The 27,394-nt window shown below is 48.8% G+C and overlaps 2 protein-coding genes across 4 annotated transcripts in view; both read left to right on the top strand.

Annotated features, from left to right (window-relative positions):
* The window catches only part of SLC4A11 (solute carrier family 4 member 11), a 93,329-nt gene extending 87,719 nt beyond the window's left edge, over positions 1-5,610 (top strand). For all 3 annotated transcript variants that reach the window (XM_052780836.1, XM_052780835.1, XM_052780834.1), the window contains one exon: positions 1,915-5,610. In XM_052780836.1, coding sequence (XP_052636796.1) covers positions 1,915-1,978 — 64 coding nt within the window. In that variant the 3' untranslated portion in view covers positions 1,979-5,610. The remainder of the gene's footprint in view (positions 1-1,914) is intronic.
* An 11,742-nt stretch (positions 5,611-17,352) lies between these two features.
* LOC128138997 (5-hydroxytryptamine receptor 7-like) lies at positions 17,353-27,135 on the top strand. Its single transcript, XM_052780833.1, has 3 exons — positions 17,353-17,448; positions 18,413-18,975; positions 26,029-27,135. Exons 2-3 carry the CDS (start codon positions 18,467-18,469, stop codon positions 26,798-26,800), a joined length of 1,281 nt encoding a protein of 426 aa, XP_052636793.1. The 5' UTR covers positions 17,353-17,448; positions 18,413-18,466; the 3' UTR covers positions 26,801-27,135.
* The last annotated feature ends 259 nt before the right edge of the window (positions 27,136-27,394 follow it).

The following is a 27,394-nucleotide window of genomic DNA, read 5'->3' as shown; positions in this document are numbered from 1 at the left end:
GTGTAATAAGCTAAATTAGTGTGGAGAGAGCGCTGTCAAAGAACCTGATTTTTGTAATAAGAGCTAGATAATTTAGTGGTACAAATTTATCTTCTTTTGGGTAAATAAGATACTGTCATCTTATACTAGCTCTGTTGCTAACTTGTTTCTCTTTCCAGAGCAGCTTTTTCTAGTAGCTGGATAATCAGCCCTGCTGCTAAGGGGGAGATGGTGCTACCTGGCACAACACAGAAATTTGCCCTTGGCTTTCCTTTCTGTGACTTCTTTTGCCTTCATGTAGTTTCTGTGGAGTCCAGCTGAGAAGGCAGCACCACGATGCATGAGCTCTGTAGTTAACAATGACTTTTTCACAAAGATTTGGCACTCTAAATAGATGAGACAGAGTAGAAGAAATGAAAGATCGGAATATATTTTCTCTTTTTTTTAAGAAGTGCAGGGAAGAGGAGGAGATGGGACAGTACCCAGGGGTCAAAGTCAAGAATCAAACCCAGATGAGTGAGTCATGGCTCAGTGTCCCATCCAGAAAACCAACCATGTTACTTGTCTGTCTCAAAGCCACATTTCCAGCTGTCCGATAGCATTAGATGCATGATTTGCATTGTCAGTGGTGAGGGACCATCTTTTTCCACTGGTGTAGTGTTGATATGAAAGATAATGGATTACAATGGCTTCTCATTATTGCAGTGGAGAACAGCCTGTTGGGAGATAATGTGATCTCTTTGGGTATCCCCAGTTCCTGGCTTTGATTCAAAACTTTGGTATGACTAGTTTTTGGTCGCTCAGAGAGGAAGAATCTTCCTTCCGAGTTCTCTGTGATGCTTATCTGTGCTCCCATGGCTCTCAAGCATTTTATTTCATGTCAGGTCTATTTAAGCAGATCCTGGTACTTCTCAGTAGTGAGTGCTGTTTGGGATCTGTTGCATAGCTATTGAAAAGCCCTTCCAAGTCTTAAACTGGCTTTCTAGTGCTTTGTGCCTTATTTTAACAGCTGAAGAATAGCTTCCTTGTTAAGCAAGGAAAAGTGTCAAAATAAATATGCAGTAGGACTTAATGAGAGCACCTTCATAGCATATTTTTACAGTGCTGTGCCTTTCTCACCCAAATACGTTAATTTATGAGGATGTTCTCGCAAAAAAAATAAAAAAACCAGACCCCAAAAGAAAGGGAATCCCTGTCTCCATGGTCCAATGGAGAATCCAGACACCAGATGGGATGGAGGCTTACCAGCAGCTGGAGGAATGAATGTCACAGCCCTTCTTAGCCTCTTGCCATGGTCTCAAGTCTTGCTGATATATTTGGTGCTTCTCTAAGGACCAAAGCTTCTGGGCTGTCTCTTAAAGCTTCTTTGTGGCGAGAGCTGAAAGGAGTGACCTGGGGTACCTGGGGAGCTGATTAAGTGCAAGACAAATAACCGTTGTATGCAGGTCTTTGAGCCAGTTCCCATTATAGGGAAAGTGGTGAGGAAAGTAGAAATTAGAAATAAATGGTGATTCTTGGCGAAGTAACCCGTCCACTAGCAAACTGGAGGCAGCAGGAAGCTACTACTTGCCTCCCCAGCACAAACCGGGAGTGTAGCTGTGGGTTGGGTGAGATGGTACATTTTTGGCACCTTGAAGACTTTGTGGTGACAGTGGGCTCTAAGAAAGCGGCTTTTCTCCTGTGAGGATGAGGATGCTCTCTTTCCTATTCAGCTGGAATAAGGAGGCTTCTTCCAGGAGGAGCTCCGCCCTGTTATTCCTATAAATGCTGTATTTGCTTGCAGGATTGGTTGTTTTTACTTTCCCCTGCTTCATGTCTGCTTCAGCTGGTTTGTATGCATGGCCACGGACAAACTCAACTTGAGAGTCTTGGGATGGACAAAATGTTACATGATTATAAACAAGCACTAATGCTATCTCTCTGGTTCAATCTTAGGTATAACCTGCTCCCTAGGATCATCGAAGCCAAGTACTTGGATGCTATGGATGCAGAGCATTAAACGGGGTCCTCCACACATGGAGCAGCAAGGACAGCTCTTTCGGAGTTGGAAGGCGGCTTTGTCGAGGCGTAGAACAATCTATCTGCAGTTCTTTCTTTCACCACTTTCTTTCTGCTCTAATATGGCGTTGGTAATGCACACATATCAAAGACCAATTGAACGTTGAAGTGTCAGACCAAAACAGCCTTGGACTTGGGAGGCTGATGCTCTTCGGAGCTGTGAGGCAAGCAAGCTTTATGGAAAATGCTACTTTCCACATCCCAAAATTGGAAACCCCAAAGATCAGCCTGTCTGTACAGTTGGAGTATACGTTCTCAGAGTTGTCACGTGTTCCCTTGTTTGAGGGTGGAAGGAATCTGGGGGTTTTTTATGCACCATGCCCCTTTCTTCCAAAACACTATAAGGACAGCAACCAACCCTTCTTTTACAGAATGACAGTGCTGTTCTGGCCTTTGAATTTAATTTCCCATGCATCTAGTATTTCCAAATTGGTATTCAGGGTGGGATGGCCTCGTGCTAAACCGCTGATGTCAGGAGAGATGTCTGGCCATCTCTTCAGATTAGCAGGGTTGGAAACAGATATAATTTGTACTGATACAATCCACAGCTTTGGATGAATATTGAATTCCTACAAAAGGGTTGGAAAAGTTCAGAGGTTGGGCTCGCATGGCGATGTTGATGAAACCGCATCTGGGTCTAAGCTATTTGGGAATTTTGAATCTTTCTACCATTACTTCTCGGTAATCAAACACAGAAGTGTAGTTTTGCACAACTGCAACATTCTTGCTTGCACCCAGAGTCAGATGCTGAAACTTGTTAAAGGGCAGTTCTGTTAATGATTGCATATACATATGTACAGTAGTGCCTATGTGTACATATATACATATGGATTTGTGTATATATTTTGCATAGATATACAAATAGGCCTGATTCTTTCAAAATATCAGAAGTGTTTTGTGCAGTCAGTGTTACCTGTGATGTCTTGACCATATACTTGTGTTCTGCTTCAGTGCTCCTTTTTCTCATTTGAGATATGGTCACTTTTTTCCTTTTGAAGCTGCTCGGTTGCTGTGTTGTGTTCATGTGTTGCTTTTATTCAAGGTGTTCCTTTGCTGCTTTCTTCCCATGGCTTGAGACCTTCATCATTCTGTCTTGATGCTCCAACATGTGAATTTTGCATTTAATTTTTATGTACAGCATGCAATGAAAGTTGTCCTCTTTCGCCTCATCAATATTTGTTGGTCATTTCATTGTTTCTGTTTTGTAGCTAATCTCTGGTTTTCCCCACTCCCAGACGTTATATTATATTTCTGGATGAATCTAACTTCTGCTGTCTTTTTGTATTTCAGTTTATTTAATTTTGCTTGTGCTATGGACAGTTTTCTTATTTGGAGTACTGTGAAACAAGCTGCCCTTTAGTTCAGTGCTTACCCTTTGCTGCACACTACAGATCACAGGTAAAGCGTGAAGAAAAGTGTGGACCCCTGAAGATAATGAACTTTCAAAACAGTAGAAATGAGGGAAGAGGAGTAATATAAAATGAAACACATATATATTATTAGCACAGAGAAGTGTTTCTTACCAATTGCTTGCCCAGTAAATGGTGCAGAGTTTATATCAGCACATGCCCTACTGATTGGGTGTTCCTCTGCACAATGAGGAAGACCAACTCTGTAATGAGGGAGGAAGGCATCGGGTAAAAAGCACCTATGCTGAAACTAAGCCAGACTCAAGCCACTGAAGATTCGGTGTATTTGCACTAAATATCAGATGGTATTTCATGCTAATGTAGCTGCCTACGGCTTTAAAACAGGTATGAAAACCTAAATTTTTGCTTTCTTATTAAACCCTTCATCTTTGTATTGATACTTGATGGAGGGGAGCAGTAAGAGTGTTCCCAAGAATGTGGCCATGGTTTATATATCCCTGAGCAATCGCAGGGGAAAGCCCTCAGCTTAGCAAGCAAAAAAGTGTTGCGTGACCTTGAAAGCATGACCTTCGTGTTGCACCAACCAACTCTTGTGGGACTGCTGAGAAGTCTCAGGGTCAGGATGACCACCCCCGTACATCAAAGCAGGTAATGCCATGTATTTGGCTTTCAGTCAGTCTTGGAGGCAGCAGGGGTAACTCATGCCATGTCTGGCAAGTGGCGTGGCAGCAGGTGTAAATCCGTGCGTGGTTTCTGACCGCTTTCATCGATATTTCCTGGCTTTTGAGTCATTTCTGTGGTGAGATCGCTAATAGCTGTTACTAAGGTCTGCATGTAGAAACGGGGCAAACAGTCACCAAACAGGGTTTTGGGGCGACGTAAAGGCGGAGATGGTAAAAATATGTCTCATCTTCAGTCAACGGAAAAAAGAGTAGGTGACAGCAAACAGTTCAGTACCTGTTGTAAGGCAGGGATTGCAAAGGCCTGATGATGCTTAAATAACATGTTTTTCCCACGGATGTCAAAAGATTTAACCAAAACTAGAATCAAAAGTGTCATCCTCTGGTTGAGTAAGATATTAAACACACATGTCCTGGGGTTGTGTTTCTGGTGTCTCGGCTCTTGGCAGGAAGAAGTCACGTTGTGGGATGGATTAAATCATATTGTGGATGCTGTGGCTGGAGGAAGGAGAGGATGTGCCCAAGGGAATGTGACTCTCTGAGGAAGAGCAGTGGCCCTGGGTGAAATTTCCTCCAGCACAGAGCATAGTGGGGTGAACTGGCGTGCAGGTCTTGCCAGCAGAAATAGTTTTGAGATGTATCCTCCATCCACCCACTTAAAAGGACCAAAAATGTCCCGATTCAAAGCCTCTCTGAAAACACTGATTTCAGATAGTGTCAAATGTTGCTAACTGAGACTGCTTAACATCCAGGTAGCTAGAGGGGGTTAAATATCCATCACAGCTCTTGTTTATATCTTTTATTGCTGTTGCTTTACCAGTATGACTTCAGTGTTTATATTTTCCTTGTAGCATCAGTAGGATTCTGTTTTGCAGGTTTTTCTTTCTACAGAAGTCAGGGGCCAAAGAATCAACTGATGGGAAATCAGCACAACTCGGGAAAAGAAGTTGTGCTGGCTTAGACTGGTCAAACATTTGAACCCATGTTTCAATACGTGGGTAGAAGGGAGATGTGAGACTCAAGGCCTCTTGTCTCATAAAGGGTTGTAATGATCCTGCGGAGGACTTATTTTCATACAAGTACCTTTTCTCGTTTGCTTCTGGTTTTGCTGACTTAAGTGCAGGCGTTTCCAGGAAGTAGGCTACCTAGGGAAGGAGAGTTTGTTCAGAGTTGATTGAGCACTTTAATACTTCTGTGAAGGTTAAGACAATTAGAATGTAAAAGAAGTTTTATTATAAGCTCTTTATATACGCACAACGCTATGTATAACTGTTGCCAAAGAACTGGGGTTTGAAAGATGTTCATAGCTATTAAGAGAGTCCGTGATGTTCACCTGGAACCGCAAGGTAGTAAAAAGCTTCTGAAACAAGTGGATATTGGAAATTACCTTTTGACAGCTGCCAAAAAGATCAGAAATGGGGGATAGAATAAACTTCTACTCTCAAACTTGTAGTTTTTGATCCTTGCATTGAATGTAGGAGCTAGAAGTTAGCTTGACAATTAAAATTGGATTTATACCTGAATAGTTTTGTTGGTCTGAAACTTATTTTGTTGCCTTCAAAAATACTGTTGACGTGCTATGTATGGAAATAGATGTGTTTCTCCGTGTAAATTAAGGAAAGTTGGTGTAAACATGGACTGCTGAACAGGCAGCATAGCACTTTCTAGATTGCTTAGGAGGCGAATCTGACAACTTCACTAGCAACAATCCCCAAATTCTCTGGCGTCAACATTTGAAGCTATTAATAAATGTCAAGCTCTACTTGGATATGCATCGGTGTGTTGCTGTGAAAGGATGGGGATGGAGTAAATGATTTCAGCTGGTTTGCTTCAGAGCTGCCATCTGGTGAAATGCTTCAAGATGAGCCCAATGACTGTGGGATGTGATATATGCTTCCTGATGACCTGTGTGAACTGGGATGCTCTGAAAAGAAATACAGATGATACAGTTTCCGTATACTGTAGGTCAAAAAATTCTCACCAAAAGGTCCGCATCCCCAGCTGTACCAAAAGACTGGAACTTCGTAAACTTTTGCATATCGTATTTGGCTGCTCTAGAAGCTGCTGCTGAACTGTGTTCTGCGGACACTCTTTGAAGAAACATGAAGTTGGCCAAAGCTGGATATAGCTGAAGAATGCTTGGGGGTGGGAGGGAAGGGCTGTTGGGGTTGGTTTGGTTTTTTTGTGGAGTTCTCAGCAACAAAAAAGGGACCTGAGACATGCCATGTCACCAAAAGCACCTACCATTTTCCAGTCTGTGTCCCACTAAGCATGTATCTACACTATCTGTTGATATATGTTCAAGTTACTCCTCAATCAAACTTTTTTCTTGTTCGTCATGTTCTGTATCTGCCCCTTGTAGTGTTTCTACCTGCCTGGAAGATTGACAGGCAGAAGCAGGGTTGGCTTAAGCTCATCTCTTGTGTCTGTCCCCCAAAACTTCAGTGCAAGCCATTTTCTGTCATCTCCTGACCCAGCTCTCATCTTCCCCAGCCCTTCTCTGGAAGTTGGCTCTGGTATCCCCTCTGTGGAAATGCTGCCAGGGTGCCGAGTGGGAATTTTTCTCTGGAGAACTTGAGCCTGTGTCTGAGCAGCAGTGTAGCAGCGGCTGCTCCCTTGGGGCTCGCTTTGCCATAATAAGCAATTATGATGGATTCATAATTGTCCTATGGTTGTACTGCCTTTTGCATCTCTTTAGATGATTACTTTATGGTGCAGTGTTCCAGTTGGGCTGTCCTCCTTTTATCTGTCAAGCTTCCAAAACAACTTAGATAGACATAATGGGATGGGTTTGCCCCATTTTCTCTGTGCTGAGGTCTGTGGATGTTAGAAGAGAATAGTCTTCTCTAATTGTTTTCATATCTAATTAAGGCATTTAAGTACCAAACCCTGTCCATTACACTACTGGCTGCAGATACGGTTGCAGAGAGCAAACCATCAATATTGTGTAAAGAGCAGACAGATGAGGGAGTTGCCGGAGTACATGCTTTAGAAATACAAATTAGCACTTTCCTCTTCAGCTTTTGTGTGTTTTCCTTTCAAACTAAGACAATCCTTGGCTGTGTCTGTCTTTCCCTTGTAGAAAACCCTCCGCGAGCTTGGATCATTTGGCACTGTTCTGATGTCGCATTAAATATTAAGAACCTGTCCTGGGGGAGATGCTGCCTTCTGCTCCCCATCTGCATCTCTGCTGCAAAGAGCTGCTTGCTTGGAGAGCTGAAGTCTGCTCTTGGAGCAGAAGAGGGGGTGCATGCAGCATCTCAGTTGGTCATCTGTGTGACAAATTCTTGCTGCTGCAAAAGCTATCAGTATCCCTTATTTAGCCACAGGTGGGAGTCCAAAAGGTGAACAAAATGGCAAAGAGTAGGAAAAAACAGTTTGCAATTAAATTCTCTCCCTCTTGACTTGAGCTATGCTGGCTCTTAGCATGAAGAAAAAAAAAAAAAAAGAGCTCTCTAGCAGTAAAGTATTTGTTATGTGATCAGGGTTTTGCAGAAAATCAGCATATCAAATTCAGCAGCTGGAGTATCAGTTTCAGTGCTTGGGAGGCTTGCTGAAGGGATGAGATCAGTTCTCGCTCTGCCTATCAGCAACAATCGGTGTCTCGGCACGCTTTTTCCAGGCATTGAGTTTAGGTAAGTTTCATGTGATTGGATGACTTAGATGGTTTCTGCCAGCGTCCGTACGAGCGATGGCTGGAGCAGAAGGTGCAGCCCTTGGTGGCGTGAGTGGTGGCATCTCCAGTTTCGCAGGTGATCCCTTTTCGGGAGGTGGTTGATCGACATCTGAGTGACATGAGTGAGCTCATGCAGCGTACCCTCCTCTCCATCAACTGCTTACCTTGGGAGCTGGGTTAGCCACCTTTCTATTATTTAAAGCATCGCCTATTTCTGAACTTCTCAAACTTGGGACCAGTGTCAATTTATTTCAAACTGCATCCCCAGCAGAGTCCCAGCCTGCATAAACAGGTTTTTAAGTGATTCGCATCTTTATTGAGGAGCTTCCTTTGCCTGCCCAGGTGTTAGCAGCTACCTCCCATCTCCAAGACTGCTGGTGCCAAAGCGTAAGTAGGACCCTGGTTTTAAGTGCCCGTGTCTGGAAGCTGTGGCCGTTGGGATGCGTGTTGGATGTGTCCATCCCCGGCAGGTGCTGGGCTGTGCTCTGAAGTGCCCAGCAGCTCTAGGTGGATCTGTTCCGTGGGAGAAAAAGCATGATTCAGCTTCAAAGCACAGCAGCTGCTGGAAAGCGAGAAGCTTATTGCGCTGTTGACCCTCCGAGGATTTTAGTCTCTCGTGTTTGGTGGAGCCACTCTGACTGAATAAGTAAGGTGGCTTAGTGCTCCGTTATTTTCGGAAGTGTTTAGCCCCTCTGTTCTCCCTGTCCTCTTTATTGATGTGAAGTTGTACCTTGTTCCCACATAGATGTTACTCCAGAAAACAGGAATTGTCTTACTAAAGCCAAAAAAAAACCAAAAAACCCTTCTCCAAAGTATGCGCTCCTGAACTTTACTGCAAACCAAACCCCCTTCCACTTGGTCTGACCTGGGAAAGGGGCTGTATCTTAAATACTCCCTCATTTCCCCTCTTGCTTTCCTTGGAGGGAGTGTGAATGCAGGATAAGCTCCGAGGAGGTGATTTAAGAGGGGAAAGCTTCCTGAGGCAGAGCCGGCTCATCGCAAATCCTGCATCCCGTTTCCGCGCAAGCCAATGCTAACGGAGCCGCTTGCCTGGGGTGGCCTTCAGTGTACCAAGAGAAGACCACCGGTGGGTTTATTTTTCAACGTGTCACGTGGCATGTAACTGGTTAAATATTTCTGGGTTTGGTGACCAGGAGGTTTCTGTCACAGATTGCTGGGGAACTATTTTAAGTGAGGGAAAGCACATGTTCCTATTTAGGGAGATATGGCCTATAGATACTGCACTTGCTAAATATGCTCTTAAAGTGCATGCCTCTATCTAGTGTTGATTTTACAGTGAATGATTTCTTTTGATAAGAGTTGCTTGGGGCGGGGGGTGGGGAGGGAGAGGGAATTCCTTTATTGTGTAAGGAAACTCTGTATTTAAAAACAAAATAAAAAGAAATATACTGTTTATATATTTCTACTTTGTGCCTAATCAGTGTCCTTTATTTAACCTTAGTGCTGATGTACGTACTTCTCTGGTGACTGGTGGGGATCCCCGTAGCTGAGATACTTCTGTAATCCCCAACGCTTGGAGCATTTGAGCATCTCCCGTGAATGTAAGGACATGCTTTGTCTTACGTTCAAGTAACTGAATGAGTCTGGGGAGTCAAAAACGGGACTCCTTCATGCCTTAATGGGGATGTGTAAGAAATAACTGCACTATTTACCTGATACGGTGCACTGAGAGTACCTAGATCTGGCTAGGGTTTTCCTTGTGCCTCTCACTTCCTTGGCATCAGCCAAACTAGAGAGGAGCCCAAAACCTAGTGAATTTTGTCATATGGGAGCCTTGAGCCTGATCTGCTTCTCTAAGGAGTAAATTCAGTAGTTACCTATCACGGGACCCAGGCTTGGATAGTTGCCCTCCAGCTCCCTCTAGCCCATCAGGATCCTCGAGGAGCTCACTTTGCAGAAAGAGGGACTTTTTGCATGCGAACACAAGCTGAGGTTGAGGTAAGGGTAAGACTGACAATGGCATCATCGGAGAGGAGCCGGAGTCTGCAAATTTGCGCCTTGCCTCCAGCCGCTGCATCTCTCCAGGTCCTGTGGGATTTCTCTTCCACGCAGGTGACCAGTTCTAGCCTCCATCAGCATGAGCTTCCCTGGAAGCAATGTTGGTCACCATCTTAATATATAAAAAACTATATGTGGACAGGCTATCGGGGAAAAGGGGGAAACGGTCCTTGCGGTGTTAACTCTGCAGGGCTGTTGGGTGTGGGCAACCTCAGATTTTTGGGACCTGAGCTGCTCCGTGCTCTGGCATAGGGACCTTTGAGCTGTGCCAGTCTTTGGGGAAGCGAAGGAGCGCTGAGACTGTGTTTGCCGCACCAGTGCGATACCATCCTCTTCTGCAGAAGAGTGAAGGGGGAACAGGGCTGGGGGAGGCTCACGAGCACTTCTGCAGCTCTGCGTTGCCTTCAGGCAGGTAGATTGCAGCCCCCCTTCACAGCAAGGTCCTAAAAGGGACCTCCAAAACGAGCCAAATACAGAGCTCCTCAAATTGGTGTGCAAGGACTAAGACCTTGGCAGCAAGAAGAACCTTGGGGTGGGAGGGGAGTGGGGTGTGTGACAAATGTCTTTCCCTTTTGGGGTCTCGGTCTGTGCTGAATGCTTGCATATGTGGGTTGATTGTCCCAAACACCTGGGGATCTTCTTGCAAGATGGCTGGAGAGTGAGGGGGTGTTCCTACCCAAGACGGAGCCCTCCTGGACAGGCAGAAGGTCCCAAGAATGGACGCAGAATGGGTAAGAAGTGGGTCTGCACCCATCAGGGAAATCTTCCTGGGAGCCATGGGGTCACCTGGACCCATGGTCTCTCTCTCATAGCTGTCATTCTCCAGTCCATGAGGGTGTTTCCCCAGATCCCTGCTTGGTGCCCAGGAGTAGCCTTGGAAAGCTGGGAGGGCTGTACAGGCTCAGTGCTACACCAAGACCGTAAATGCATGGGGATGCAGTGAGCCCCTCGGGATGGGTGCTGGGGAGCAGGGAGGGAGGTGGGCAGGACGTGTTTGTCACCTTCTGGCTGTCACTGCATGGAGTTTTAGCCGATGGGCATCTGCCTGCAACCGCAGGCAGCCTGGCAAGGCCGTAACCCTGCGAGGTGCAAAGTGTCCCCATTCAAAACAGATGTCTAATAATAGTCGGTTTAAATGTCGGTGGCATTTGGTGCAGATCTGAGCTGGGGAAGGAAAGGGTCAGATGGGGACAGGTCCATTCCCCCCCCCACCATGTCCTTCCCCACCAAGGACACACACGCGATGCGATGCCAGGAGATTTGCAGGAGGAGTTTAAATATCCATCGGCCAAAAATTACATGGATAAACTGTTCAAAGAGGAGCCAGGCCCCAGGGATATGATCTGCGGTTTTGCCCTGTACCATGTCTTGGTATGGAGGGCATGGAAAAAGGGATTATTTAGAGTGGCTGCATCTGGGCAGGAGTTTGTCAGCACATTTTCCTTCTCAATGTCCTGCTTTGATTTAAACCAAAAAGGGAGTTGGCATGTTCCTCCCTATACAGGACTGAAATACTTTGCCAGAAAGATGCAGGTCTGATGGGGTCTGTCGCTGCCCCCAACTCACTGCAGCAAAGCTGGTGAGAAAGGACCCGTTAGCCCCTGTCCACTGCATTTGGGGGGGATTGAGGACCCAGAGATGTACTAAAAGAGAAAGCAGCAAATGTTGCAGCCAGCAAGGAGTCAGGTATCTTGAGTTTTTGGTGTAAGAGCCAAAAGAGCCATTAATTGTAGCTTGCTTTTTTTTTTTTTTTTTATGTTTGGGGTGGGGTTTTTTTGTTTGTTTGTTTTCTGGCAAGCAGTTTGCAGCCCTGAGCCTTCCCAAGCACCAAAACCTGCTGTTGCTCATCAGGGATTTAATCTGCTGAGAGCAGGTGCCATCTAGGGGACAGACAAAAGAAGACAAGGAGGGGTTTCATTTCCAAACCTGTAATATTTGCTCCACCACCCCAACCCACCTGCAGCCTCCAGAGAACCTCAGCCCACCTCCACTTCCAGTGACTTCGGCACTGAGCGTGGAGCATCCCGGGCTCAAAACGGGGAGCTGGTGGGTCCATGGCATGATGCAAGCTTAGCCAGCTCCCGATCCCGAGCAGAAAGCATCTGCCTTTGTGCAGCACTCATCCCTAAAACCATGGACCAGAGAAGCCTTCACCGAGGTCTTTTTTCGGTGGTTTGCTCTAAGCCTATGGAGAAACCGTAAGCGAGCCAGAGCACTGCGAGCTCAACTCTCTGTAGGCACAGCTCGTGTTTCCAGCTCTAGGTTTGCCATGATGTCCTGAAGCAACCTTCCCTCTTTCTGCTGCTCTCCAGAGGGCCATATCCTGCTGGCTTTTAGAAAATTTTGGCCAGGAGTGCTTTTTCTGCATCAACCACTTCTCTCCCTCTCCAATTTGGATGGTCCGGAGGTGTAACACCAGAACCATGCATCGACAGGAGTTGGTTTGGTGCTGCATGACTCTTTATCTGAGCCCAAAAAACTAAATCAGCACCTACCTCATTGCATATAATTAAAATCAGGCTCTAGCCAAATCCTTGGAGGTGGTGGATGGGAGAGCGGTAGGTGGAAATGTTGCACATCCATACTTTGAATAAATAATGAGCACTAATGATATCAGCTCGCTAATAAAAGGCTGGTAAATGGGTGACTACAGTTGTGAGCCAGAGCTGCAGGGCTGAAGAGTTTGTGTTGGAAACTTCAGCTAAATCGTTCATTTTTCACCCTTTCCTATTTCAGGCTTTTTGATTTTTCTCTGCTAGCTCCATCAGTCCCCCTGGAAATCCTTCTAGCACCCACCGTAGGCAGCGTCAGAGCAGACAGCAGGGTCTGCAAGCCAAAAGTTTGCTGTCAGGGGCTCCTCTCCTTCCACCTCATCCCCATCCTGCAGCAAATGTCCCTCCAGCTTGTCCCCATCCTCCCCTGGGGGAGTCCCGCTTTTGCAGGACATCGGGATGAGGCGTTGGGGCTGCCAGCACCAGGCTTGCCCTGGCTTTAGCTGCGATGGAGCACAGAGAGAATTTTTGGAGAGCCCTCCCAGATTCCCATGATTTGCAAATTTTGGTTGATTTTAAACACCAAAAGCTGCTTGCTGTCTGGGCAGACTCCAGCAGAGGGAGCGTGGCTGCCTCTAACGACGTTAATACCTGCTTCTCTTCAGCAAATGCACCTTTTGGAGATGAGATATTGGGATGTCTCCTTTGGATGGCGTTTTCCCACGAGGTTCCCAATTGCTCCCCATCTGCTCAACCAGCAAAATGCATGGGGTGCCTTTATAAATAGATGAAAATTTTCTCTTTTTTCCCCCTATTTTAGGGAGATACAGTAAGAAAAAAACAAACTAAAGACCCAACTCTCAGAGTTTTAAGTCACAGGTAGGTTGTTAGCTTATCAATGCAGCGTTGGCTTTTCCCTTCAGGGGAAAAGGACTTTAGGCAGAAAGCCCTTTGCTGGTCGGATCCCCTTGCTGAAATCTTTCGGCTACTGCTGTCACCGCTACGGGACCGGTCCCCTGGTCCCCACGGGGCACTCTGAGCAGCATCGCCGGGCTGTGCTCCTGCTATTTGCCTCTGTCCTGGAGGATGGGTTTCTGCAAGGATGCGAATCTCTGTATTGCTGCTGTGGTGCAGAGGGAAGCTAAAGAGACGGGACGATGCAGGGATGCTCAGCTGGGCTGAGGGCTTCATGCTATGGAAGAGGGACAGGGAGGAGATCTTGTCCCAGTCCAACCAAAACTGTTCTACTTCAACGCTATCGTGTCTTATTTAGGGACTCTTCTTCGAACACCTTTTGTCCTGTTTAAAATTGTGGGTTGATTTTTAAAGGATGCTTGTGGTTTGAAAGTTTAAATGCAGAGCTTTGCTGCCTTCTTGGGCCTTTCAAGTGCCTCAGTTTCCCCCTAAGCTCCGGTTCATTTGCTGCAGACCTCTGCCAGCCCCATTCCCCAGCCCACAGCACCGAGGGGCTGAAACTGGCCACCCAAGCCAAGGGGTCCATGCCTGGGAGACCCAACCATCTCTTGGGTACCACATTCCCACCACACCGAGACGGTGTTTGCTGGGTGACCGCCTCCGGGGAGCGAGGCTTCAGTGCTCATCAGGAGGAGATGGGGCTGTCTTCGGGAGGGAGGAGCCTCAGAGGGAAAACAGGACACAGGCCCGCAGAGAGGAGGTGATGCTTTGAGCAGTCTGGGTCCCTGAAACACCACGGTCATCATTATTCCTGAGCGCAACCACTGGAGAAACACCATGGTCATAGAATCATAGCATGGGTTGGGTTGGAAGGGACCTTAAACGTCACCTAGTTCCAACCCCCCCCCCCCCCCGCCATGGGCAGGGACACCTTCCACCAGACCAGGTTGCTCAAAGCCCCATCCAACCTGGCCTTGAACACTGCCAGGGATGGGGCAGCCACAACCTCTCCGGGCAACCTGGTCCATGGTATCTGCACGTGGTCAGGTTATTGGCCACCTTAAGTGGGTCAAGCCCCTCTGTTTCCAAATCAGAGAGGGTTTAGCTACCCCAGACCAGTTCATCGTGAACTTCTCTGGAGGCAAGAGCAGTCCTTAGTGATGCTCCTTGAAAGCTGATAGCGTTGAGTGATTAATTTTATCCATTGGGACAGGCTCTGCCTGCTCGGAGGGAGAAATGTCAACACGTGCGATACGGGGAAGATTGCTGTGGGACATTAGTCCTGAAAATATTGAGAGGCTGAGGACCTTGGAGTTAATGAGATTTCTCAGAATTTGCATATTAATAACTGTGCCTATTACCTTGCCATTAGAGTTAATAGGGCTTAATATTAACAATTAATAGTTAATAAAATAGCCACTTTAACGGTCATTTGTACATGAAGATGGAAGAATGTATCTGGGCACTGCCTTCATGAAACAGTGGGAGGACTTTGTTCATCTCTTCCCTGCTTCAGATGGGGGGGGGAAACTTTGGCTATTTTGCATCTTCAACTTCTCAGATTTATTTTGCAAGGACAATTTTCTTTGGGGCTCATCCATCTCACACCAGCAACATCCCTGCTCCTCCAAACCTGTGCTCTCTTCTCGGGCAAAGAGAGAAAGCTATGGTTAGTGGCTAAGCTAAAGCGTGCTGGCCATTTCCTCCCTTAATTGCTATTAAATGCAATTAACACTTCCTAGCATGCTCCAGGAGCATGTGCCTTAACAAGGTCATCATGGCCTGCAGCTGGAGAAGTGCTTCACTAAGAGTTTTAGGGAGCAGAAGAATTATTATTTTTAATCCTTCCTTCACACAAAAATTGGCATTTTCCCTTCTGTCCTCCCAGAAAATCAGCTCGTGCAGAGAATGTGCCCTCTAGCTGCTCAGTGCATGTCCCACGAGCTGGCCAGCAGCTCGCTGCCCTTGTTTTTCCAGGGATTTTGCCGCATCCCAAATTATCAGAGCAGCTCATTCCCCCTAGAAAGGGGAGAAAAAATCCTCCTCTGGAGTTCCCAGCCCTACAGGGATTTTGGAAGGGAGAAGGTATAATTTGTATCCTACAGAAATGGGGCTGGGATGGGAGACAGGGAGGGTAAATCTGCTCCCCGAAGCTATTGCAGGGTTTTGAGGGTCTGCCATAAGTAGTGTAAGTGGATGGCCAGAGCAAAGGGCCCATGAAGTTCATCACCTTTATAAGCACCTTCTTTCTTTCTTCCTCTGCCAGGCCGTGAATTTGACTGCTGCGCATAAGCCGGCTGATTCCCAGCAGCGCATCGAGAGGAAAACAAATCTTTCCCTGTCTCTCCTTGCTAATACACAGGAGCTGCTCGCTGTGTTACTTTCCCAAAGGCAACCTGCAGGGAAGCTGGAAAAAAATCTCCTGCTCATCCTCCACCCTGTATCCTTCCAGGCAAACCCCGGTCCCAGAGGTGAAAAGCAGGGCAGGATTTTGCAGCTCGTGCACAGATGGTTTTCCTGAAACTCTCCGGGCATCTGGCGACAGACTGCCTTGGCATGTAACAGCTAGTCCTTAGGGAATGGTTTTCTTCTTGGGTGAATTTGTCTGGGGTTTGAGGCTGCAGAATCCTTTGGTCCTGCAGCAAGGAGTTCTGCAGATCCTCCTTTCTACTTGGAAATACCGGGTGTATTTTTCTGCCAAATATTGGGGAGTTCAGACTGGCCATTGAAGCAGCCCCTGCTCCCCAGGTAGCACAGGGACTGGGCTTTGCAGGTTGTGTTTGTGTATCACCAGCTCCATCCCATCTTGGCATGTCATCGCTCTCGAGGGGCTGAAAAAAACCCACTCATAATGCAAAGAGCAAAAAAGCCAGAGCTTCAGCACGCCCTGCCCTGGCGAGGAAGCTATTTTAGCCAGCCTCCCACGCACGCTGTGATGCTTGAGCAGCGAAGAAGAAACCCTGGTGTTAAGTACAGCCTTAACAGCCCTGGTTTAGCTCACTGGCACCTTCCTTGCAGGTGTACTTTTGCAGGGAACATCTGCCTCCAAAAAAAAAAATCTCTTGGGGTTGGTGCTGACCCTGACCCGAGGTAATGCGGGGCTCTGCATCTCAGAGATTTAAAGGTGGGGTGGTTTTTTTTCCCCATAATCAGCCCTCCGTGCTGTTCCTAGGAGGGTTGGAGGGTGCCAGGGTGTTTGCGCAGCCCTGGGATGGGTGATGGAGCTGGTGGCACCAGGGATGGAGGTCCCTATCTCGCTCCCAAAGTGCTTAGCATGGGGCAGGGTGGTGGGATACACTTTCCGAGCCTGCAAACAGTTCCGAAGCCGCTTGCCTGCACCCTTCCTGGCTGAACACCCATCACCCCAAGGGATGCAGGATGGGGCCTGTGCCACCCTCCTGGAGAGGCAACAGACGGGCTGAGCTCCTGGGGGAACTGCCTTTGGGAGCAACCAATGCAGGAGATGGCTCTGCTCCGCTTCTTTCACCCCAGGAGGAGCGAAGAGCGGCTGTCTGATGCCCTGGGTTGAAGTGCCGGGGCAATCCCAGCACCAAAGTGCCCGTGAAACATTTGGCAGAGAGGGAAATGGAGATGGATCTCTGCATGCTCTTGCCTGGTTTGTTTAGTCTCTCTGTTTTGATTTTACTAGGGTAAGGGAAAGGCTCATCTTTAGGGATCTGCCTCTCCCTGGCTGTTTGCCGCTCTTTAATGCGGAGCTGAATGAATATGGGACCTCCTCCAAGCGGGGGGGGGGGGTGGAAAAATGCATGGAGCAGGGAAAGAAACCCTTTCCTATTAAAAAAAAAAAAAAGGGAGGGGGGGGGAAGAGTGCTCTGGAAATAGCCTTTCTCCGTACCCCTCTTCTTTACCCTGCTTGCTGGGTTTCAGCCTGCTCCTCCTGCGCCTGCCTCGCTGCACCGCAGGACTGCCTTCAAAAGCATCTTCTCAACTTCCAGCCTTTCCCTTGACATCCTCGCACGCATCCCACCCCCTCCAACCCATCACTGCAGGGCTGGGGTGGCTGCAGGACCCGACCTGGACACCCCCCCCCCCCAATCCCTCCTCCCTGCTTTTTGCTTTTCCCTGGGGCTCTGAGGGAGCCAGGGACCAGCTGGGTCCCTGCCCGGGGGGAGGCGAGGGGAGGGTGAGAGGAGGGACAGGGGAGGGGACAAGGATGCTCCGGGGGTGGCTCTTTGCTTTCTTGCCTGCCCGGAGCTCGCAGGGGCTCGCCTGGAGGATGTCTCACCCCCTAAGCACAGGTAAATTTGGGAGCCCCATCACCCCAGCCTGGGGTGGATGGGGGGGAGCTGCAAAAGGGAGGGGAGTGGAGGGATTGCAATCCTGCTTTGATTTAAAGAAAACTCCCTTCGAGGGGAAAAAGGGCTTTGAAAGAGAAAGAAGAGGATGCAGGTTGTGCGTGATGCTTGGAGCCCTGCATAGGGGTGAGCCCTGCCCTAAAGTTTCCCTGTTGACGGCTGGGAAATTCTTACAGGAGTGAATACCAGTGGGGTGGGAGCACGGTAGCTGCTCTCCGTGTATCTCTGCTGTGTGTGCGGTGGTGATACTCCCAGCTCCGGGCATGGGTTGGGATGCCCTGACCGTGCGTGGTGCCCTGGGGGTGCTGCATGTGATGGATATGCTCCCACTGCGATCTGCAGCTCCGCACCGTGCTCCTGTGGGTACGTACGGTCGCGTGTTGCCATTACACGCCATGTGCGTGGATTTACAGCCACAGCTTTGAAGTTTACGTGTTAACGCATGCGGGAGATGCAGCGGGTGATGTGCGCGCTGGTGTTTGCGGCTTGTGTTGTCACATACTTCTCTGCGATATCCACATATGAGAACATGCCTGTGGTTGCATGGGATTTAAAGGTACGGAGGCACAGGAGAAGTGCGAGAGCAGCAGCACAGCTTGGCAGCGACACAAAATAACATGGGCAGTTAGGATCCGCTGCTGTTATCTGTGCTCGTGGAAAAGCACGCAGACGATGAGGAGCCGTTGCAGGCGGACTGAGCAGATTGTGCCCCTATAAAAGTGGAGAGGAGCTTTCTCTGAGCATCCTCCAGCAAACTGCATGTCTTTAAGCAGACTTGGGAAGCGGCTTCTTGCCGAGCACGTGAGATCCAGCCACAGCTTTGGGAGGCAAGAGCTGGGGGCAGGGGGGGGAGATGTTTTATTTTCTTAGCCTGTTTGTAACAAAATGTTCCGGTTTGTCACTGGAGGTGTCATCGCCGGGAGAAAACTCGTGCCGTTGCCCGCTGCGGTGAGCTCGGAGCATGTTGCTGAGGGTCAGCCCCAGGCGATTTCTGGAGCACCATCTTCTCTTCGTGGAGAACGCAGAGCAGCAGCACCCGGCTCAGAAATTGCTCCCGAATCCATTCATGACTGAGGAACCCTCCGTCCCAGCCGAGCCAGACCTGCCGTCCTCCAACCTCACCAACGCGACGGACTGCGGCGAGGAGATCTTGCTCTATGGGGACACTGAGAAGATCGTCATCGGAGCGGTGCTCTCCATCATCATCCTCATGACCATCGCCGGCAACGGGCTGGTCATCATCTCTGTGTGCATCGTCAAGAAGCTCCGGCAGCCCTCCAACTACCTGGTGGTGTCCCTCGCAGCTGCCGATCTGTCGGTGGCCTTCGCTGTCATGCCCTTCGTGACCATCACAGACCTGGTGGGGGGAGAGTGGCTCTTTGGGAAGGTTTTTTGCAACGTGTTTATCGCCATGGACGTTATGTGTTGCACCGCCTCCATCATGACCTTGTGCATCATCAGCGTGGACAGGTAAGGGAGGACGAGGCACCTGCCGTGTATTCGGGTGGGCTTGAATATAAGGGTGTTTCTGGAGGTTGAGGGCCACTAGAATCATGTTCTTGGTTGGATCAATGCTTCTGCATGTGTCTTTCGGGTGCGGAGGGCTTTCTGTAGGAATTAGGTGCCTCAGTCTTTTTGGAAGAGCTGGGCTTAAGGTGCGTTCTCAAGTAACTTCTCTAAGTTACTTGCTTAGTCCTCCCCCTCTAGGCAGCCGCTTCACATTGTTCTTCCTTGGCTTGAGGAACAGAGCCCAGAGGATAGACCTGTGACCTGACCTTCTCCATGGAAGGAGGCTGGACCATAAAATTATTCAAGAAAACAAACAAAAAAAATCCCCCCCCACATGCACTTTGAAAATCCAGGTTATGGGGCTTCTGGAGCCCATTCCTATGGGATGCTCTGCTGCTCCCTGGACTCGTGCCTTGGCTAAGGATGTTGGCAACTCCCCGACCCCATCCCAAGTCCCCAGAAACCCTGGTTTAGCACAGGGCATGCATTTGTGAGGATTTGCTGGCTTCAACTCCCACACCCGGGGTCGGGAGGGAAAGGCTAAGCCTGTCTGGCAAACAGGCAAGACTCGGGCAAGTCAGCACCTCCGTGGGTCTAATTATAGCAGCCTGCGTCATTAGGGACATTGCGCTGATGAGCCGGTGGGCCAGATCCAGATCTGACGTGCACGCTGGCTTTCTCGGGGGGGGTGGTTTGGGTTTACGCTGGCACCGCTGAGCTGGGCTGGTTTGTGATAAGCAGCTCGGGGAAGGGAGACAGCCGATGAGATGAGTCGGCTACGCCACCTCCCTGGTCACCCTCCCCAGGTGTGAAACTGGGTGACAAAGCAGAAAAGACAGAGAAAATCTTGCTGATGATGGTTGATCTTATCCCCCGGCAAGCAAACAGCAAGTCTTGCTCTGAAGCCCTGCTCCCCTACGAGCTGCCTTTTGCTCCACGGCCCTGATCAGCTCAGCGCTGCTGGTTAGAAAGCAAAATCACTCCCAGGCCCCACGAAGAGGTCCAACTCTTCTGCTGTACTGGCTTTGTTTTAATAAAAAGCCTGTTTGTAAAAAAGCAGGTGTATTCAGAGCTGACAGAAGCCTGTCTCTGTTAGAGGGAAGCGATTAAATGCAGTAATGGAATATACCAATGCTTCTTCTTGATGAGTGAGGAGCAGGGGAGCAGCTACACACTAATCAGATTGGCTTTGCTTTAAAAATTTCCCTTCCCTTCCCCACCGATCCCATCCCATCCCATCCCTTGGAGAAAGACTCTTCCAAACATGCAAACAAATAGGACAGGCCTTTCACAAAACTCATTGCAATTAATTCCACTTGTTCATCACTTCTCTCTCGCCCAATGTCACTGCTCCCGTGAGCAGACCAAAATCCGAGGACGCCATGCGGGCAGGTGCCTGGGGTTGAGGTTGATTTGTCTTTCGCCGTTGAAATGGGACCGGGCAGGATGTTTCTGGGGAGGTGTGGACACCGGCATGGAGGGGTCCACACATGCTGAGGCTGAATCCTGGATGGTGCTGAGGGCCATAGGCAAGGCAGCGGGGAGGAAACTGCTCCATGTGGAATGGACAGGAGTTGCATTGACATAACTGAAATCCGTGCCTTAAATGGGAGCAGCCCTATGGCTGCTCTAAGTTGCACCCACTGGTCATAGAGCCAAGGAGGATCTCTTTTAACCGGGTGATGCTGCAGGCACTTGTGGATACACTTTTTGTGTCTCCAGCAACCCCCCCACCTCTCGGGGGGACCGTCTCTGCCCAGCTTACCCTAAAGAGCTTGGCAAGGCTCAGAGGAGCCCAGGAGTGGGGCAGCTTCAGGTCCTTGCTGCAAAACTCATGCTGCCAGTGCTGAGCTGCAGGGAGGGAAAACCATCCCACCCCACAGGGACACATCTCACATGGGTCTCAAACACCTACTCACCTCCGCTGCACCTTCTCCGGCTGCCGGCCATGCAAACCCCACCGTCCTTTTTGGACGTCGGAGGCGAAAAAGGAGCTGCAGCAAAGGAAACGATGGAGGGAGCAGGTTGCTTCAGAGCTCCCAGCAGGGTGACGGAAGAAAAACCTGCGATACAAGAGGCTGCCACAGAACTTGAGTCTTCTGGCACGGGCTTGTTCTTCAGGTGTGTTTGCACAGGAACTGCACCGTGCTGGGAGCTCGGCTGGGCTGCAGCATCCCTGTTTGCTCCCAGACCTTCGCACCCTGCCCCCAAATCCCTGACGGGGAAGTTGAGCAGTTAGAGGGCAATTGCTCGAGATGAATTTGTAGCCGGGAAAAGAGAAAAAGAGCAAAGGTTGTAATTTGAGCAGAAGGAGGACTGGCAGAGCAGAGGGAAGGGGATGGGTAGTCCTTCCAGTTGTGTCCACCTCGGCTCTGGGCGGGAGGAAGGGCATGCTGCGAGTGCAGGGGGGCTGGTGGGCTCAGTCCATGCTGGGTTTTGAAGAGGGAATGGGAATAATTGGGATGTCCTCTGATGCGCAAAGGAGGGGTGGGTGATTGGGGCACCGTCCTGCTGCTTTCTGCCGCCAGGGTCCCTGGGAACGGGCTGTGAGTTGTGTGAATTATCCCGGGGCAGTATCCTGAGCATCCTATAAGTCATCATTCCTCCACATCAACCCGTCATCCTCACTGCTCCTACAAGGCAGTTGATGGAGGTCGATTGAGGGAGAGCACGGATCCAGGACCACACCTGCATCTCCACCTCTCCCCAAACTTGGGATGGGCAGGATTTTTGCTTTAGCTCCTGATGGAAACATCTCCAAAAGCACACTTTTCAGTTTCTATACTGATATAAAGCAAAGCCAATCACAAAGCTAAAGCAAAAGGGTAGCTGAGTTTGCAGAGAGCCTGAAACACCTGCTCCAAAAGAGATGAAATGGTTGTTCTTCTCAATGAGGCGTTCGCTGAAATTTCTCCCAGTGACGCTGGCAAGCTGTTCCTCCTGCCCTGCAAGAAAGAAGAGGAACAGCACTGGTGCTTCTCGGAAGTATAAATATCTCTTCTAGTTCTGTCCTGAATGCCAACTTGGTCAGCACTGTTAGGCAGTTGCCTGTTTCTGCCAAAGAGGAGGTTGCATTTTTATTGATGGCTGAAGTGTCCTCATATTCTGGTTAGCCTACATATGAAAGATGCTTGGTTTGCCCAAGATGATGAGTACTATTAAAATGTAGGCTGCTATTATTGATTATTAATGCAGAGCTCTTTCTAAAAGCCTCTTGATTGAAGCTGGTAGAACTGATCTTGTCTGAAGGGAGATTTGATTGATTTTCCTTTAAATCAAAAAAGAAAAATGCTAGAAACATCCGTTTTTCTCTTACATTTTTCATACATAAAAGCCTGCCAGTGTTATAGATTCTTTAATGTCACAAACCAACACCAAAACAACAGCAAAAAAAACCCCTTTTAGCTGTCCAGCTTTTGATGAAGCTCTCCATAAAAATGCCAAGCAGCTAACTAAAGAAGCTCCCTGAACGTCAGGTATCACTTCAGGTTTTCCTCGTGGAGAAAAAAGTCTCCATCCATTTCCCAGGCAGTGCCGCCGGGGTTCTCCCATCTCCCTGGCAAGTATTTTCTACCCAAAATCAGATTATATGCTCCAAATTGGCATCATCCTCAGGAAAAAGGATGCCTCGCGAAAGAGTCAGTGGGATGAAATCTGCACAGCATTTTGCTGGATTGCCTTTCCCGTGTCCTTCATCTGAATGTGTCCCAGGCCAGGTAAATCCCTGCATTGTATCTCCAGCGAGCTGGGATGCATCCCTGGGATGCTCCCACCAGTCCTGGCTTAGGGCTTGGGCAGATGAAGCCCCGGGTAGCTGCAGTCTCCAGCCGCCCTTTGCATCCTCCACCTGCAGGCTCCCTCTCCTTCAGCAGGATGGGGCAGGAGTAGCATCGGCTTGGAATTCAGGTACGGAGCTTAAATTTGGCCCAGAGGAGGCATGGGATTGTGGTAAAACAATAGGGTCCGGGAAACCCCAATTCTGGACTCATTTGGGCTTAGCCAACCTGTGTGAGCAGAGATTTCGTCCTTTCCCGTTTTACCAGCTGCAGAATGGAGATATAGGGGCACCTTGGAGAGGCTTTGTTTTTCTTTATTATTTAATCCCTGAGATAAGGATTCAACAATTACTGTGGAGCGTAGAATAAATGCTCTGAAGTGGCTCGTCCGTGGGGTTGATGGTGGAGCCCAGCCTGGGGCAGGTCTCCCACCCCATGGTCAGGGTTCGGGCTGCCCAGGCATCCGCAGGAGCGAGAATGTGGAAAGAGTTTATTGCACAAGGAACGAGTGGCCACACAATCAGCTTCGCACAGCGGGGGTCTTGCAAAGCCACAGAAATTGCACACAAGCTGCTCTGGGAACTGGCTTTTGTTACCCGATTACCACTAAATTTGATTAACACAAGACACACACCAAAAAAAAAAAAAAAAAAAAATCAAAGCAAGAGAATTTGATTCGAATTTCATTCCATGTCTGTGCAATCTCGCCTCCCGCACTGCTGTAAATGCTGGCCTATTTTGAGGTCTTCCTGCTCTCATCAAAATTATAAGCAAAGACCTCAAACCGGCCCCATTTCCTCCAGCAGCGACTGCACAAGGCACCCACAGATGAAATGTGTCAGCTTTGCCTGCTTTTTAAATCTTGTCACTGTGCATTTTGCTTTGCTAGTGTGTAAATTCCTTGAAGTTTCAGCAAATCCCGAGAGGATTGGCTTCTAAAGAAAACCCGGTAATAGCATAATAAAGCATATCACACAACACAGCATATATTAGTTTGCGAAGTTCTCGGCTTGGATATAGAGAGGAGTGATTTTTGGGTGCTGAATTTGGAGATTCAACAGCAGGGCATGGTTTTCTCCCAGCCTAAAGGACATCAAGTCTGCTCTCCCTCCATAGCCCCTTCCTACAGCAGGAGGGATATTTGGCAGCATCCCTCCAGCCTGCTCCCACCCATCTCTCTGAATCCCAATCTCCCACACAGGCTCATCACTTCTCGCTGTGCTCAGCCCAGGTAGGAAGGAGGAGACGGTATGTTTTGGAAGAACAGCACCAAAAGCCTGTCCTGCTGTCCAACCTCCATCTCACCAGGTCTCCTCCTTCATAGGCACTGCTGGGTGTTCAAGCAACATAGGTGGTCGTGGAAAGTCTTGCTTCGTTTTTGTGACGAAGGCCAGCTGAAGAAAATACAGAGGAAAACGGGAAGAGAATAACTCAGTGAATGAATTCAAATTCATTTTATCAGGGAGTCAGGGGAGAATGCTTTGGGCTTTGAATTCATTTAGTATTCGGGAGGGGAGGAGGAACTGGATTATTTTTTTTTATTTTATTTCCATCTTCTTCCAATGTTGGGGGAGGATCTGGAAAAGGGAAATAATCAGGGAAGAAAAAAATCTCCTAACACCTACGATGAGACTGATTGTCAGAAAAAAATAACGATACAACAGAGGTAAAATTCTCTACAGAAATTTTCCCTTTTGGCAGAAAAGCCTGTTCTGCCCTTGAACAGCTTTCAGCAAAAAGTATCTATACAGCTGCTGTTCTCACTGCCCCTCTGGACTGACACAGTTTATCCAAGAACAATTAAGAGGTGATGTGATCCTGTCTAAAAATGGCTACAAATTCCTGACAGCAGGCAGGTTTTAATCAAAAAGGCTATAGCATAAAAAAAATCCATAAGACCAACTAGAGGTTTTTGCTGGATTGATTGAGACTGAATAGCAGGCAGAGGTTTTTCAGTGGGAACATTGGCTGACGGTGGCCAACTCCCTCCTGATTTATTAGTTTACAACTGTAATTTACCAACTGACAGCTGACACAGTCACACGAACCCTCTCAGTCAAGACTGGGGACTGTTCAAAATTACATCCCGTAGTCTAACCAGGAGCTGATGGTTGATGCAGTCTCCAGCTCCTTTCAGCCAAGCTAACAAGGTAACTCCTAACTCCAGGCATCAGGATTTATGAACTGGTGGGTCACCACGTGCTTTTGGGAACTCCTACTCAGAGCTTTTTTCATTTTACTCTCAAGGAAGGGCTGGACACCATCACTTCAGGAGCTGTGGTTTGTGCAAGGCAGCAGACTGGTCCAGCTGTTTGTCTCTCTTCTGTCTTGGTTTCCAGAGGTCCTCTCCAGTAGATGTTGCAGGAACCTGTAGGTTTGTCCTAATACTGCAGGCTGGATGGGGAGGGGAGTGATGGGGTGTCCTGTGGTCTCCCATGGGTGCCACTGCTGCAAGATGCAAACCCACAGTCCAGGAGCTGAAAGAAGATGTGAGTCAACAGCTGACTTGCACCACGGTCCATCACCCGATCACTAGCATCGCTTTCTGTGCCCATCCAGACACATCCTTAAGTCTTCCCAAAGGCAAGAGTGCTCCTTGCTCGCACACTGCCTCAGGAGCATCTCAGCTGCAGGTTGTATTTCTGCCCCGAGTTCCCAAGTTGCCTGGACAAATAAGAGAGGGGTGTTGCCCTTCCCACTTCCCATTAAACACCGGTGTGAGTCTGTTCATTTCAGCTGGAGTCAGTCCTGATGTACCCTGTGTACTCTGTGGATCACCCACCCCACTCCCGGGTGTTTCCCTGGGAGGGCAACAGCCTGGAGTAAGTTACGTGCCGTGGCTGGAAGTAGTTGCGTGTTCTCTGTACAAACTAGTTGCGGTGAAAAACTAAGCTTTTCTTTTAAGCATATTTATTCCCCAGGAAACCATGTGGAGCTCGGACTGCACTCCGCAGTTAAATGACGTCTCTTGTCAGGCACGAGGTGGTTGCAAGAAAGCAGCGGGGAATAGTCAAAACAGGGTATTTAGGCAAGAGAGCTGAAATGCGTTTCACAGACAATACTGCAGCTGCACGTCCCTGGGAATGTTTTCATTTGGCGAATTCATTTCTTGCCCCCCTCCAGGGCCAAAATTCTCCTGTGATGGGGCGTTAACAGCTGATTAGGAATGAAAACCACCCAACAACACTCACACCTTGCAATCCTCCTAACCCTTTGCAACTCTTCTGTTTTTTTCCAGGTATCTGGGTATCACTCGGCCGCTGACGTACCCCGTGAGACAAAATGGGAAGCTGATGGCCAAGATGGTCTTCATCGTTTGGCTCCTATCTGCCTCCATCACCCTTCCTCCTCTTTTTGGCTGGGCCAAGAATGTCACCGTGGAAAGAGTCTGTCTCATCAGCCAGGATTTTGGGTACACCGTCTACTCCACGGGCGTCGCCTTCTACATCCCCATGGCGGTCATGCTCGTCATGTACAGCCGGATCTACAAAGCCGCCAAGGTCAGCGCCGAGAAGCACCGCTTCATGAACTTCCCCAAGCACTACGAAGAGGAGGGCGTCTACTGCCTGGAGACCTCCAGCCGGAGCCACCACAGCTCTAAGCGTACCAAAGCGGTGGAGGAATGCGCCACACTCTCCAAACTGCTCCGGCAAGACCGAAAAAACATTTCCATCTTCAAACGGGAGCAGAAAGCAGCCAGGACCCTCGGCATTATCGTGGGGGCGTTCACGTTTTGCTGGCTGCCGTTCTTCCTCATGTCAACGGCTCGGCCTTTCATCTGCGGCATCCGCTGCAGCTGCATGCCCCTGCGGCTGGAGAGGACTCTGCTCTGGCTGGGATACACCAACTCCCTCATCAACCCCTTGATTTACGCTTTCTTTAACCGAGACTTGAGGACTACTTTCTGGAACCTCCTGAGGTGCAGGTACAGGAACATCAACAGGAGGCTCTCCGCCGCCAGCATGCACGAGGCCCTGAAAGCCACGGAGAGGCACGAATGCATCCTGTAGAGCCGCGTCCTCTCGCTCAGTGCCTGACCAACAAATTCCTGCCTCTCCATTTCAGGTTCCTTGCTTCCCTTGCCTCTCGGGGCTGGCAGAAACCATGCGTGCCGTTGTCTCCCCTGCCGGACTCCGCTGCTGAGAGTGAAACCCCTTCCCCTCGTCCCGGGAGGAGCTGCGGTTCTCCTTGCCTTGGGAACAAGTGGGCAACCCTTCCTTCTCACCATGTCCCAGGTGGGAGCTGAAAAGCTGTGAGCAAGACCCGGGGGTCCAAGGTCTACCACTGACTGTGGGCAAGTCACACCACCTTTCTGTGCCTCAGTTTCCCCATCTGTTAAAAAAAAAAAAAAGGAAAAAAGGAAAATAAACCCTCCCAACCAACCAACCAAACAAAAAACCCCTAAAAACTCGATAAGACTGTGGCTCTCCACCTTCGAAAAGGGCTCTAAGGTCTGTGGAGGGCACACAATATACTATGTAAAGATGATGTTGGCTGCGCTTCTCTATCGAATATGACAGCAGCTATAGGCTCCGTTGTAGATTCAAGCACTCATGCCGTCCCAGCTTATACGAACTCTTTCCACTGATGTAATTGCATTTTAC

This window comes from Harpia harpyja, chromosome 2, assembly GCF_026419915.1.
Source record: "Harpia harpyja isolate bHarHar1 chromosome 2, bHarHar1 primary haplotype, whole genome shotgun sequence".
Lineage (NCBI taxonomy): Eukaryota > Metazoa > Chordata > Aves > Accipitriformes > Accipitridae > Harpia > Harpia harpyja.
This window is presented reverse-complemented; position numbering and strand designations above follow the sequence as displayed.

What these genes read in the sequence shown, in the direction of transcription:
- LOC128138997 (XM_052780833.1), top strand. Translation starts at nt 18,467, where the DNA reads ATGTTGCTGAGGGTCAGCCCCAGGCGATTTCTGGAGCACCATCTTCTC. An exon ending in TGCATCATCAGCGTGGACAG is followed by an intron (nt 18,976 to 26,028) that starts GTAAGGGAGGAC and finishes GTTTTTTTCCAG; the next exon opens with GTATCTGGGTATCACTCGGC.